The following is a 15,291-nucleotide window of genomic DNA, read 5'->3' as shown; positions in this document are numbered from 1 at the left end:
CCCACACTCCCACTAAAGTGCCTGCCCTCGAGCCATGCTTGTGCCACTATAGTATTAGCTGACTCCAGTTCCCCACAACAAGACACACGCACCACAGGACCCTCGGTCCTGTGTAAAAAGTGTGTGGGGCAGGTACCAGGAAGCCGCGAACATCAACCGCTTTGTTGAATAAACACAAGGCAAGGATGACGTGAATCTGGTCAGGCCTGGGAGGGCCCGGGTGACAGAGCTGAATGGCAGAACTCTGTCCGAGTTAGCTGATGCTGCAGCCACCACAACAGGAGCTGGTACTGTGCGAGAGGGGGTGGAGGGTGATAGAGAAGAAGCAGAGAGAGAGAGAGAAAAAGTGTGAGAGAGAGAGAGAGGGACGGTTTTAAGAGACACAAAGAAAGAATGGACACAGAGTGAGAGGGGAGATGACGGAGAGAGGGAGAGAGGTTTAGAAAGAGGAAAAAAGAAAGAGGGTGTAGAGAGAGCGAGGGGGAGGAGGCAGGCATGGAGATACGCCTGTTGTCTGACAATGTGAAAAGGAAATGAAAGAAGCGTTGATCCAGACAGGCTGGCAGACAGACAGGCTGGCAGACAGACAGGCTGGCAGACAGACTGGCAGACAGACAGGGAAGGCAGGCAGACAGGCTGGCAGACAGACAGACAGGCTGGCAGATAGACTGGCAGACAGACAGGGAAGGCAGGCAGACAGGCTGGCAGACAAACAGGCAAGAAAGGCCGACATGCTGGCAGACAGATAGACTGGCAGACAAACAGACTGGCAGAAAGAAAGACAAGCAGGCAGATCAATTCTTCGAGGGGAAAAGGCAGTGCCACACAGAAGTCTTCATACTCTCGAAGCTCAGATACACATCTGAGTTGGACACTTGTCTGTCATCTGGAGAAGATAGGGAGAGAGCGAAAGCAAGAAAGGAAGATAAAGCAAGGAAGCGAAAGAGAGCGAGAGAAAGGAAGAGAGCAAGTGAAAGAGAGACAGAGAGAGGGCAGAGACAGAGGTAAGAGGGGGTATTTCTTCCATCCCTTCTGCTCTGTGTCTCTTCCTCAGAGAAGGAAAGGAGAGGGGGAGGGAGGGAGGAAGGGGGAGAAGAGAGAGAGCAAGGGTAGAGGGTGACAGGACCCCTATCTGAAACACACGCACTCCACTAACACACACCCCTATCCCTGCACATACACACCCGACACAAACCACTCCAAGCCGAGCGGTTTCTCGTAGACGTCCAATCGTGTTTGGAGATCACATCTGTGACATCGCATCAGACGAAGAAGGTGAGAGCGGCAACAAGACCCCGTCACCTTGGAGAGGAGAAAGGGAGAGAGGGAGAAGCAGAGGGGAGAAGAGAAGAGAGGGGCCGTCTGCCGCTCAGAGCGAAAGAGGCTGGGACAGAGAGAGAGAGCGAGGTTGAGAGAGAAGTGGAGACCGGGAGAGAGAGGGAGGTGGAGAGAGGGAGTGAGAGAGGGAGAGAGAGAGACCGGGAGAGGGAGGGATGTAGAGAGAGGGAAAGAGAGAGGGAGGAAGGGACAGAGAGAGAGAGAGAGAGAGAGAGGGAGAGAGAGAGAGAGAGAGAGAGAGAGAGAGAGAGGGGGGGGGGGGGGGGGGAGAGTCACTTTACAGGCAGCAGCCGAAAGTGCTGGAGCTCAGTCGACAGAGAGCGGCAGAAAGAGAGAGACGCAGAGCAGGGGCTCAGTTACACAGCAGTAACTTCAAACCAACACAGACAAAACCTCCTGGAGAACAGAGGAGGACAGATCACACAGGAAGAAAGAAAGGATTATATTCTTCTTTTTTTTTCTGCCTCGGAGTCTTCCCCCCCACCCCCCCCAACCACTCTCTCATCAGAAACATCTGTACTATGGTCTATTTATTCCTCTTTGAACAGTTTTCTCTTTTTCCCCAAACATGCTTGTCTTCTCGTCCACCTTTTTGGAGTGTGTGAGGTGTTTGGGAGTGTTCCGGAAGAGCGCGAGGTGCTGAACGTCTGAAGAGCGCGAGGCCGTCAAGGTCTGAGGAGTCGTGAGAGGGAGACGATCGCAGAGAGAGACGAAAGAGCAGAGAGGGGAGCGGAGAGAGAGACCGGCGCGAGGGGAGCGGAGAGAGAGACCGGCGCGAGGGGAGACAGCGAGGCTCAGCAGGCGAGAGGTGCTGGTAGGTTGCAGAGATGTTCTGAGTTCTGGATGTTGACACATTCCTGTGGACGGGTCCAGAGTAGTACCTAGGAGCTGCAGAACAGCCAATAGAACCCACATCAGCAGAAGCTCCGACGAGAACCGGAGGAAACCAGCGAAGAGGAGAACTCTGTGGCGTTTCGAGACATCTTTGAGATCAAGTCTTCAATTTGGAACCTTTACAGAGACATAGTGCTGTCCAAGGACCAGGACCAGGACCAGGCTCCACAGACCTGTAAGAAGCTGCTACACTGATGTACCAAGCTGGGGTCCTTTCTCCAGACTGACGCGCACCAGGACAAACCCACAAGACCAACAACCTGAACCCTAACCCAGCCCCAGCCCCTGAGGCGGCCCCAGCCCCAGCAGAACCCCTCCTCGTGGAGCTGCAGGTGAGGAGGAGGAGGAGGTGGAGGTGCTCCCTGCTCCTTCTCCAGCATGCTCCTTTCTGCTCCTCTATCTCCGCCGCTCCTCACCCCACTACCATGTTCACATGGACAGTGACTCAGGGTGCCACTGCCTGCTCCAGCCTCCGACCCTCCTCCCTGCTCCTCCTCCTCTTCCTCCTCCTCCTCCTCCTCTGCCCCCTGCCCTCGGCCGGGAGCCACAATGGACCCGGGGCAGCCCTGCCGCGGTTACCGCGCGCCACCAACGCCAGCTCTTCGGCAGCGACGGTCGTCGGGCGGCACGTGCGCAGCAGTTATAACCATCTCCAAGGCGACGTGCGGAAGAGGAAGCTGATCTCCTTCTATGGTTTCTTCCTCCGCATTGACAAGAACGGCAAGGTCAATGGAACCAAGAACAGAACCGACCACTACAGTAAGTCAACACACATGCACGCACACACACACACACACCTATATATTTCAGATAGATTGTCATGTAAAGAGAGACAGGAGAGAAGAGAAATGATAAACAGCACGCTGATCAGGGATTCGAGCGAGGGAGCAAACTTAACCACCACACCAACCAGGCAAGACACATGTTCTTTTGCAGCTGGGGGAGTTGCGTGTGAGTAGCTGGTGGTGAACTCCAGAGTGCGTGTGTCAGAGGGACTGGAGATTACATATAGGAACCCCATGTCCAGGCTTCTTAAAATAATACTGTGTGTGTGTATGTGTGTGTATGTGTGTGTGTGTGTGTGTAGGGGTTACGTGGAGAGTATGTTTGTGTGTATACAGCTACCAGAAGCTGAGTGTATTTTTCCAGAAAGCAGATCTACTGGAACCAATTATAAATTGCCCAGAGAGATGTTTCCCTTTTTGGAAAGAATCGCAAACATGGTGTGCCACCCCACCCTCCCTCCAACTCCCTACAGTAGAGAGGGTGGGGTGTCCTGGCAGGGGTTGCTAGGTGACATGGAGACGGTAGAGCAGAGGCTGTAGAGGTGTACCTCAGATTCTGGTAGGTTGATGTGGTCTGAGAGTGAGTAGAGAACAGAGGTTCTTTATCTCGAAAGTCAGCATGTTTGGGGATGTGTGTGACTACATCAGAATCACTTTCTACCTTATCTCTGACGGAATCTCTCCAGTGTCTCTGCAGTATCTCTGCAGTATCTCTACCGTATCTTCGTCATATCTCCACCATATCTCCATTGTATCTCGACAATGTATTCACGTTCCCACGTGGATCCACAACAGATCATCTTCTTGTCTGATCCCAGCTCCCTGAGGTAGCCTGTCATGTTCGACAGGATTCATCTGTGATCTGCATCACCCCAAGTCTGTTCTGTGTCTGCTCTGTGTGTGTGGTTACCCCATGCTGGGTACTGTGGATCTGTTCAGAATTAAACAGACTGGACCTGGTTCTGTACATTTGACTGGCTACAGTATATCAGCTCCACCAGCTTGATCAGCACAGAGCAGAACCAACACCTGGCCTACACACACACACACACACACCCTACCCCTCTGGTCTCTAGCGACACACACACACACACACTCTCAGGCTGGCCCTGGCCCTAATAAAAGAGAGCTTTGCCATGTGGAGGCCATGTGCTTCAATCTCTGTACTCTCAGGCTGAGTTCAGTCATACACACACGCACACACACATGCACATTCACACACACACACACATACTCATACACACATACACACTCACACACACTCTGCTCTGAGGCTAGGCCATTTAGGTAGCGTGGCTCAGCCAGACATGGCTGAAGGAATTTCAATTAGCGACGCCTCTTCCAGCTTCCTCCCGCCTCCTGGCCCCTGCAGTAGGACCATTAGCACCATGTGACCTGTCAATCAAACCTCTCGATCCCACGGTGACCAGTCAGGGCTTTGATGGGGATGCTCTGTATGGCAGAAGACAACAGGAAAGAGTTTGTTTTGTTGTCATTTCTATCACATGCTGGGAGTCAGAACCCTACTTGAATCTTTCATTGAATATGTGTATATGGGTCAGTGTGTGAACTTGTCTGGGAGAAATGGCGACTTAATATGGAGTTAGAGTGACCAGACCAGTAATTACACAGATTAAAAGGTTGATGACTGAAGTCTCTCTTCAGATATAAATGACAAACACTAACCCTAACCTGTTCTCACCTCTTTGTGGAGAGTCTTGCTTCGCTCTCTCTCTCTCTCTCTCTCTCTCATCTCTCTCTCTCTCTCTCTCTCTCTCTCTCTCTCTCTCTCTCTCTCTCTCTCTCCTCCCCCTCCCTCCCTCCCTCCCTCCCCTCCCTCCCTCCCTCCTTCCCTCCCTCCCTCCCTCCCTCCCTCCCTCCCTCCCTCCCTCCTTTTCTCCCTCTTCCTCCTTTCTCACCCTCCCTCCCCCACAACCCCACAACCCCCTCCCTCACCCCTCTCTACCTCCCCTTCAACCTCTCCCTCCCTCCCTTCCTCCCCCCTCCCTCCCTCTACAATGGACCCATGCATAGGGAAGGTGTAACCCTAGCTTACCATATTGTCTCTCTTCCTTTCACCTCCCATCTGCTGGGGAGCACTCTCAGTCCTGACTGGTCCACACACACGCACACGCAAACACACACACACACAAACACACACACAGTCACACCCACACAAATAGAAGTCCCTACACAGTCACACAAACACACATGCACACAGACACACACACAGTAACACACACAAACATACAAGTACCTACACACTTGCCCATGCACACACACATGCATGCATGCACGTACATTTGCAGAGAGACACATACAGTATAAGCATCTACTCACTACACATGGTCGCACACACACACACACACACACAGATATAAGTAGCTACGCACACATAAACACACACATGTGTGAATGAGCAACCAGTTCCGGCTACCCAGGGTTGTGTAACTAGGTCAGCTCCTCTCCTACCCGCCAGGCCTGACCCCTGACCCCTGAGCCAGAGAGCCAATGAGAGGGCAGGTCACTATCAGACTAGATGGCCTGGTACTTCCTGTGGGTCAGAAGACAGGGTTAGAGGTCAACCACACACACCTGGGTCCTAGATAACCAGAGCTGGTTGATGGTTTTGGGCCCAGATGGACACATTCTGGCCAGGAAGCTTATGTTGTGCATCTGTATGTGTGTGTGTGTGCTTAGATTTTTGTATCACTCTACACCCACCTCTCTTTCTCCACCTCTCTCTCTTTCCCCATCTTTCTCTTACTCTCCCATACCTTTTCTTTTTTCCCTGCATTTCTCTCTCTCTCTTACCCTCACCCGCTCTCTTTCTCCCCCATTCGTCCCTCACTCTTTCTGGTTGTCACAAACCCAGTCCCTCCCTCCCTCTCAGATGAGTTGATCCTGTTCTCATGGGAATAGTGAAGCTCCCAGGTAGTAAAGTTGAGTTATGAGGAGAGCTGGATGCACCAGAGGTTAGTCAGAGGAGCTGTTCATTCTGGGTGACCCTCGGATCTCCAGCTTGCACTCTCCTGCTACAGGACCTCTCTCTACCTCTCTCCTCCTAACTCTCTCTCTCTCTCCCTCTGTTTCCTTCTCTATACCTCTCTTTTCTCTTTATCTCTCTCTCTCTCTCTCCCTCTGTTTCCTTCTCTATACCTCTCTTTTCTCTTTATCTCTCTCTCTCTCTCTCTCTCTCTCTCTCTCTCTCTCTCTCTCTCTCTCTCTCTCTCTCTCTCTCTCAGGCTGTCTTTCCTGTTGATATATCTACAGCAGTTGATATACAACCAGGAATTGTTACAAGGAGCAGGGGCAATGAAGTTTAATGTACCTGTGGCCTACCTGGACTTCTTGGCAAATAGAATGATGTGAAATAACATTTAAAGTAAAACATTTACAAACTTTTCAAATTGGTGCTGCACTCCTCCTTGGCTAATCCTTCAATGTGACTGCAGTTGTACTGAGTTCTGAATTCATGTTCGAGAATTTTGAATGGAAGTGTCGACCAATCCATAACTGTAGAACTGGTGTGTTCAGCCCACAGTCATGGTGTCGGTCATATAACCATACGGAGTCCCAACACAGAGGACACACCCAGCTCCTCGACCTCCTCACCCTACCTCCCCGCCCTCCTCACCCTACCTCCCCTCCTCGCCCTACCTCCCCTCCTCGCCCTACCTCCCCTCCTCACCCTACCTCCCCTCCTCGGCCCTACCTCCCCTCCTCACCCTACCTCCCCGCCCTCCTCACCCTACCTCCCCTCCTCACCCTACCTCCGCTCCTCACCCTACCTCCCCCTCCTCGCCCTACCTCCCCTCCCTCACCCTACCTCCCCTCTTCACCCTACCTCCCCTCCTCACCCTACCTCCCCTCCTCACCCTACCTCCCCTCTTCACCCTACCTCCCCTCCTCACCCTACCTCCCCTCCTCACCCTACCTCCCCTCCTCACCCTACCTCCCCTCCTCGCCCTACCTCCCCTCCTCACCCTACCGCCCCTCCTCACCGTACCGCCCCTTCTCACCTAGCCTGCCCTAACACCTCTCTCTGACCTCTCTCTGGAGGTCAGCGCTGAGGTCCATCTTTGACCCCATTACTTAGAGGAGAGAGCTCTCTTGGTCCACAGTCAGAGAGCCAGCACTGTGTGGGTGTGTCTATGTTGGTGAGTGTGAATCGGTGTGTGTGTGTGTGTGTGTCTGTCTGAATCTGTGTGTGTGAATCAGTGTGTTTGTGTGAATCTGTGTGTTCATACTTCTACGTTAACATTCCTACAAACTCATCTGAACTGCAGGATGTGATAGACAGGGAGGACAGGGGAATAGACGTTATTATTCTGTGTGGTCGACTGACCAGAGTCGCTGGAGACGCAGTTAGGCTGGAGGGGCTCCAGGCTCTCTCATGGTGGAGCTGTGTGCTGTCATCATTCAGACTCTCTGCCACACTCTGCTCAGTCTGCGCTACATGGCACAAATCAGACGCACATTTCTGGATAGAAACATGCGTGCGGTTTGGTTGGGAAAATTGGGACAGTGTCCGTCAAGATGTGTGATGTCGGTGTGTGTGTGTGTATGTGTGTGTGTGTGCCACTGTGCTGGACTAGGCTAGCACCATCGTCCCCTGGGTCGATCGACAGCTTCACAGTTTGCTGTACACTTTGTTTCTTTCTGTCTCTCTCACCAATCGCCCCCCCCCCCTTTGCTCTTTCTCTGAAGCAAAGTGTTCAGACGTCAAACAGAGATTACGATTCCGAAGGAATTTTAAGTTGGTCATCTTTGTTTTGACAAAGGGGTTTTGAATGTTCATTGTTTATCTTATGTGGTGAAATAGGGAGGATTCCTTCCCTCTGACCCCCCACTGCCTCCCCCTTCATCCCTCCCCCTTCATCCCTCCCACCCCTTCATCCCTCCGTCCTCTTCCCCCTCCATCCTCCCCTCATATTTCATGTCTCCAGATAAACTAAGCTGTGAGTGCAGGAGTCAGAGGGGAGAGGTTTATCACCCTGATGAATTAGGAGGGTATTTTGTGAGCATCTACAGTGTCTGTCTGCTGTGTTTCTCAAGAGGGACGCATGTCTGTCTGTGTGTCTGTCTGTCTGTCTGTCTGTCTGTCTGTCTGTGTGTCTGTCTGTGTGTCTGTCTGTCTGTCTGTCTGTCTGTCTGTCTGTCTGTCTGTCTGTGTGTCTGTCTGTCTGTCTGTGTGTCTGTCTGTCTGTGTGTCTGTCTGTCGTCGTGCCTAGCTTGAACATGACAGGGGCACGGTGTGCGCCTGCTGTGTGCTGGTGTCAGGCTGGTGTCTGGCTGGTTTGAAGCGGGTGTTGGACTCTGGGAAACTGCAGCCGGAGGAGCCAGTGAAGCAGCAGGAGGCGGCATATAGGATCTGTGACGGATAGGAGCCAGGACTCCACTCCTGCCACCTTTAGCCTGGGGACACAAACACACACATACACACACGTGTATGTACACACATACACTCTAACACACACACACACCGTTGCCTAATTAGCTGGCATTCCAGTGTGCTTGGTTCAAACGTTCTGCGCGTCCAGATGCAGCCCTGGTCTGAGTTCTGGGCTCCCTTGCCGCCTTTGATGCCTCCATTAACTCTCACCCTACACCATCTGTACGTGAATGTGTGTGTACGTTTGTGTTTGTATGTGTGTGTAGTGGGTATTAAACACAGGCCTCCAGTATTAAAGAGTACATTACTCAGGCTTACTCCAGTTAACTCCAGCTGACTGCACATCTTTCTCTGGTGGTTCATCATATGAGGCAACTCACCGAGCCACCTCTGTTGCAAGTGTGTGTGTGTGTACTGTATGTGTGTCTACGTGTCGGCTTGTTCATGTGTGTGTAACGACACACAATCGGTTTCAGGTTCTAAACCACATGACTCACAGTGTTATACATGCATTGGCAACTCTCGATGAAGAATGTGGGAAATGCTGTATCATGCACCCGACCCCCCCCCCCCCGCCCCCCCGCTTCCCTCCTGAGCCCCCCTTCTGCCCCCAGAGCAGGACAATGCTGCAGTTTGACTCCATACACCCCAGCAAAACTATAACCTACCCACAATGCACTGTGTGGGTTTCTTTGCTTCCCTCACCCATCCCTTGGACCCTCGCGTCTACACCAATAGGACGCCTCGTCCATCACCCTGTCGCCAGCTCTATGCAAATGTATGTTGTTGTTGAAAAATCCGCCATACAAAAAAGTTTCTCAACTGAAACCCAAGTCTGTGGGATGTCTAAGCTGATAAAGCTCTGCTCCCTGTACAGCTGGACAGCTTGCAAATGAGCCGCAGAGAGGGAGGGGTTCCTGACCTGGAGGCGTTGAGTCTGTTCGTCAGGGACCAGGTTGTTCTGAGTCCAGGACCAGGCTAGATGACTCCAGGACCAGGCTAGATTACACGAGGACCAGGCTAGATGACTCCAGGACCAGGCTAGATGACATGAGGACCAGGCTAGATGAAACGAGGACCAGGCTAGATGACTCCAGGACCAGGCTAGATGACATGAGGACCAGGCTAGATTACACGAGGACCAGGCTAGATGACTCCAGGACCAGGCTAGATGACATGAGGACCAGGCTAGATTACACGAGGACCAGGCTAGATGACTCCAGGACCAGGCTAGATGACATGAGGACCAGGCTAGATTACACGAGGACCAGGCTAGATGACTCCAGGACCAGGCTAGATGACATGAGGACCAGGCTAGATGACATGAGGACCAGGCTAGATTACATGAGGACCAGGCTAGATTACACGAGGACCAGGCTAGATGACTCCAGGACCAGGCTAGATGACACGAGGACCAGGCTAGATGACACGAGGACCAGGCTAGATGACACGAGGACCAGGCTAGATGACTCCAGGACCAGGCTAGATGACACGAGGACCAGGCTAGATGACATGAGGACCAGGCTAGATGACACGAGGACCAGGCTAGATGACAGGAGGACCAGGCTAGATGACACGAGGACCAGGCTAGATGACTCCAGGACCAGGCTAGATTACACGAGGACCAGGCTAGATGACACGAGGACGAGGCTAGATGACACGAGGACCAGGCTAGATGACACGAGGACGAGGCTAGATGACACGAGGACCAGGCTAGATGACACGAGGACCAGGCTAGATGACATGAGGACCAGGCTAGATGACACGAGGACCAGGCTAAATGACTCCAGGACCAGGCTAGATGACTCCAGGACCAGGCTAGATGACACGAGGACCAGGCTAGATGACTCCAGGACCAGGCTAGATGACACGAGGACGAGGCTAGATGACACGAGGACCAGGCTAGATGACACGAGGACCAGGGTGTTCTGACTCTAGAATCAGGATAACTGCAGCAGTAGAAGCTTCGAAGAGGCCTTAGACAAACAGTGAACAGTCTCACAACCTGCCCTCAGAGTCTCATTGACCACTGGAGCCTCCGGCTCAAGATACTTTAGATCACGTGGAGTCAAACAGTTAGCTAACTTAATTGCAGGTTGAATATGCATGTGTCATGAGACAAGCACCTTGGGCCTAGGTCTGGTTTAGTGGAAAAGAAAAGGGGCACTGGAGAGTCGGGCTCCCCCAGGAGAGGAGCAAGGACAGGGGCATTAGAGGGTCGGGCTCCCCCAGGAGAGGAGCAAGGACAGGGGCACAGGAGAGTCGGGCTCCCCCAGGAGAGGAGCAAGGACAGGGGCATTAGAGGGTCGGGCTCCCCCAGGAAAGGAGCAAGGACAGGGGGGAGGTCCTGGTTTGTCTCTATTGTGTAGGAGGGTGTTTACTACTCTGGCTCCTTTAGCCTTGGCAGGCTGCTCTCAAGGTCCCTTTCTATATACAGCAAGCTGACACATAGGAGGAAGGTATATGTGTGTGTATGTCTGTGTGTGTTTGTGGTAATCATGACAAGATGTGATCACACGAGATCTGTTACTGAAGTCAAATGAACAAGATGTGGGTGGAGGGAGAGGGTGGAGGTGGGAAAAGGGTGGAAGAGGGAGGGAGAAGGAGAAGGCCACCTACAAACTTGGGGCTAGATTTCCCGCTAGCTCCAGTCAGCACTCATTGGCTCATGCTAGGGCCAGTTATCTCCCGCCATCTCTACCGTAGTCAATAGCCCATGCTACGTTGAGTTAGCTGCCCATGCTGGCTCCAGTTATCTCCCACTACCTCTACTCAGTTGTGCCCATGCTAGCTCCAGTCAGCAGCTCATACTTGTGTGGGCCATGAGTTTAAGAGTGACATATTAATGACAGCAGCTCCCCAGACCAGGCTGGGTGAAGGGGCACTCGCAAAACGTATCTTATCTCAACCCAAATATTCCAAAAATGCCTTTTTACCATATGAGCTCACTGACAAAACACATTAGGGATCATATTACACCATAAACACACATTAGGACATGCACATTCACACACACAGGCTAAATGCACACGTACACCAAAACACACACGCTTACTCAAAAACACCCACACAGGTGTTGGCCTATGTGTTGGTGAAATGTTCATCACTGATTTTCAGCTCCTTTCTCCCTACCTTTCTCCCAGCACTCTTAGCATCATGGTTCTGTGAACTTTAATGTCAAACCTCACAAAGCTAAGAATAAAGATCCTGGTTAAGTGCCAAAGACACTGGGAGGAATCCTGACACACACACACACACACCAGCAGATAAAGTTCATCGACAGGCCATCAGACCACTAGACCATCAGATCACCAGGCCAGCAGACCACCAGACCAGCAGACCACCAGACCAGCAGACCACCAGACCAGCAGACCACCAGACCAGTAGACCACCAGACCAAGGCTCTCTGTCCAGGCATGGGTCCCAGCTAAGCAGCCTGAAGCTACGAGTGTCAGGCTGTGTTGTGCTGTGGAGTGATCTGGCTGGAAGACAGACATACTGTTGCAACCTTAGCCTTTTGTTGCAGTCCTGTCTTTCAAGTCCCCTGTCAGACAGGCCCGGGCCCAGGAGAGCCCATAAAGCAGACTCGCTCTGACGCACCACATCAAACACTCCTGCAGCTGAGCACTCCAACAGGTGGCCGGCCCTGGGACTGCCAGGGCTCACAACTGTCACCTGTGCTACCACGGAGATGGAACGCTCTTTTGAACCGTTCAGACTGTTTACTGAGTTATGTGTCTGTTCCTGGTATGTGTATGTGTGTGTGTGTTTTGGACGGTAAGAGAAAAAGAAAGAGGAGCAGACAGAGAAGACAAACATGCATTTCATGTTTCTCCAAATCTGTCTGGCACTAATTTCACTCAATTTCTGTCGCTCTCTGTCTGACTGTCTCCCTGTGGAAGAGAATGTCCACCTAAGAAGAGAGCATACTAGTGGTTACAGAAAGATTTTTACAATGAAAGATTGAGAGACAGTGAGGGAGAGAGAGAGAGAGAGAGAGAGAGAGAGAGAGAGAGAGAGAGAGAGAGAGAGAGAGAGAGAGAGAGAGAGAGAGAGAGAGAGAGAGAGAGAGAGAGAGAGATGATAGCGAGGAGGGTTGGTAAAAAGCATCCGTTTGGGAAAACAGCACTTAGGGCCAGATGCTGAAGTCACTGATCAAAGAATTCTGTCACCCCTCAACCCCCCCTCCCTCACCTCACCCCCCCTCCCCCTCTTCATTCTGGTCCCAGTAAGGCCATAAAATCCCTCTGGGGCAGAAAGACATTTCCAATTTTTGACATCAGAGAGAGGGACAGAGAGAGGGTGGTCAACATCAATAATGGGTTTTACGGAATAATCAACATCCCTAATCCCTGTCATTTCAGAGGTTTCTGTACATTTTTGGTGGCTGTCTAAAAGTGTTATATTTCACACCATACCCTCTTTCCCCTCCATCCATCCATCCTTCCCTCCCTCCATCCCTCCCTATTCCCCTCAATCTCTTCCTACTCATCTCTGTCCATCCACTGCCTGCCCCCTCCCCTCCCCCGCTTCACAGGGCCGAGCTAAGCCCCAACTAACTCCGTGCAGCTTTATGGCTTTCAGTAATTGACGTTGGGATAGAGAATGAAAGGCAGTGCTGACCACAGCCTAAACAAGCGATTGGTTCAGGGAGACTTTGGGGATTTAGGAGGAGTGATAGGGCCGTGCCTGGACGTGGCACACAGTGCAGAGAAACACAAACACAGGGGGGAACTCGTTTTTCCTGGCTCACGCCTCGCACACACAGGGCACACGGCCTGGAGTCTCTCTGGACCCCAGGACTGGCAGGCACAGCCAGAGAGGCAGGAGAGGGGAGGAGGAGCGGGGCAGGAGAGGGGAGGAGGAGGAGCGGACAGGGGAGGGGAGGAGGAGCGGAGAGGGGAGGAGGAGCGGAGAGGGGAGGAGGGCTTGGGAGGGTAGCAGAGGTTAGGGAGGACTGGCGGAGCTAAGGGAGGACTGCGGGGAAAACTGGGAGTGGCCGAGGCTAGGCAGTGGATGTGGGGGAGGGTTGAGAAAATAGGGCCCAAAATGTGATATATCGATATGTGAGTGTGTGTGTGTTTTGTTTTAAAAAGGGACAAAAGTAGTGTGCCTAACCACATGCAAATGTGTGTGATTGTGTCACACAGTCTAACAGTATCTAACAGCAGTGTGTGCTTGTGTGTTGAAGCTGTGTTGGAGATCAAGTCAGTGGATGTGGGCGTGGTGGCGATTAGGGGTCTCCATAGCAACTACTACCTGGCCATCAGCAAGAAAGGAGACCTGTATGGAGCGGTGAGTACAGCCTAACACAGTCCCCCAACCACCTCTACTACACTGACCCTACCACACACAGTCCCCCAACCACCTCTACTACACTGACCCTATCACACACAGTCCTCCAACCACCTCTACTACACTGACCCTACCACACACAGTCCTCCAACCACCTCTACTACATTGACCCTACCACACACAGTCCTCCAACCACCTCTACTACACTGACCCTACCACACACAGTCCTCCAACCACCTCTACTACACTGACCAACCTCATTATAATAACTCTCTGCTCCTCTCTCTCCTCAGAGGGAGTTTGGTGAGGACTGCCGTCTGACAGAGCGGATTGAGGAGAACCGCTACAACACATACGCCTCAGCGGAGTGGAGGAACAGGAAGAAGTACATGTTTGTGGGGCTCAACGCCAACGGCAAGCCCATGAAGGGCAAGAGGACTCGCAGGAAGAATACCACCACACACTTCCTGCCCCTGCTTGCTCTTCCTGCACTAGGGGTGTAACCGCAGCAACGAAACAGCAGTTTGGGGCCGCGCCACTGGACGCAGAGGGGGTGTAACCAGGGCAACGGGTGTTGGACGCCATTGAACAAGCCCTTGAGGAGGGTTGAGTGCACTGAAGGGAAACATAGACGTGGACACGACAATGGCCCGGGGGGGCCTGTGCTACAGGTGTGACACGGACTAACAGATTGGTCTGAATTTTGGAGAATCCGTCAACCGATGTCCTATATTTGTTTCTAAGTTATAAAGTTCAAGCCGGCACAGGAGAAAATATCAAATTTTTCTGTGCCAAATGTACTATTATTATTAATAATATTATTATTATTATTTTTTAATGAAAATGTCAAAGTAAATTCTGCAGTAGAGACAGACAGGACCCTGATGAAGACATGAACGGAGGGAGGACAGGTATCAATGCTGTACCAACTAAGTTAGTAGGCCGGGGCAGGCTGACAAAAGTCGGCCTATAATGCCCATCATGGCCTCTAGTGTCGAGGCTGATAGAGGCCAGTTATACACAGTTAGTCCAAGTTGGCCTCTAGTCTGGTGAGGGGGGGCAGAACCAGAAAGTGGTGTGACTCAGAGACAGAGAATCTAGATAGTAGCATCACATAAACAACTCTAACAAATAATATTATTACTAACAACATGAACATTCACTGTGTTGGGTTATTTCCATTCTTTTTATCTGACTGCTTTTAAATAAATTATTTATTTTACGTGATATTTAAAGAAACAAAAGAACAAAAAAACAGGAAAGGACAAATTCTTTTATAACATTTAAGCTCTACTTTTTGATTACTAATCTATGATTTCAACATAAATAAAGTAAATATATTTCTCTTTATACATTTGATGGTCTTGTCTTGGATTCCTGTGATAAACATGCAACAGTTACCAATCAAAACAAGTCTATGTACCAGGATCACAGTAATATCACACACACACACACACACACACACACACACACACACACACACACACACACACACACACACACACACACACACACACACACACAGTCAGACCCATGTCTATCTTAGCTCCAGACTCAGGTCCATGTCAGGGGGAAGCCAGGAGA

The 15,291-nt window shown here is 51.6% G+C and overlaps 1 protein-coding gene across 1 annotated transcript; it reads left to right on the top strand.

Moving 5' to 3' along the window:
- Positions 1-1,933: 1,933 nt before the first annotated feature.
- fgf10a (fibroblast growth factor 10a) lies at positions 1,934-15,015 on the top strand. Its single transcript, XM_067250701.1, has 3 exons — positions 1,934-2,991; positions 13,604-13,707; positions 14,001-15,015. Exons 1-3 carry the CDS (start codon positions 2,658-2,660, stop codon positions 14,208-14,210), a joined length of 648 nt encoding a protein of 215 aa, XP_067106802.1. The 5' UTR covers positions 1,934-2,657; the 3' UTR covers positions 14,211-15,015.
- Positions 15,016-15,291: the final 276 nt, after the last annotated feature.

The sequence above is a fragment of the Osmerus mordax genome, chromosome 14 (assembly GCF_038355195.1).
Source record: "Osmerus mordax isolate fOsmMor3 chromosome 14, fOsmMor3.pri, whole genome shotgun sequence".
In the NCBI taxonomy this organism is placed as follows: Eukaryota; Metazoa; Chordata; class Actinopteri; order Osmeriformes; family Osmeridae; genus Osmerus; species Osmerus mordax.
This window is presented reverse-complemented; position numbering and strand designations above follow the sequence as displayed.

Excerpts from the sequence above, each read along its gene's own strand:
- fgf10a (XM_067250701.1), top strand. The coding sequence starts at position 2,658 with ATGTTCACATGGACAGTGACTCAGGGTGCCACTGCCTGCTCCAGCCTC. Across the intron at positions 2,992-13,603 it reads GAACAGAACCGACCACTACA|CTGTGTTGGAGATCAAGTCA; the intron begins GTAAGTCAACAC and ends TGTGTGTTGAAG. Across the intron at positions 13,708-14,000 it reads AAGGAGACCTGTATGGAGCG|AGGGAGTTTGGTGAGGACTG; the intron begins GTGAGTACAGCC and ends CTCTCTCCTCAG.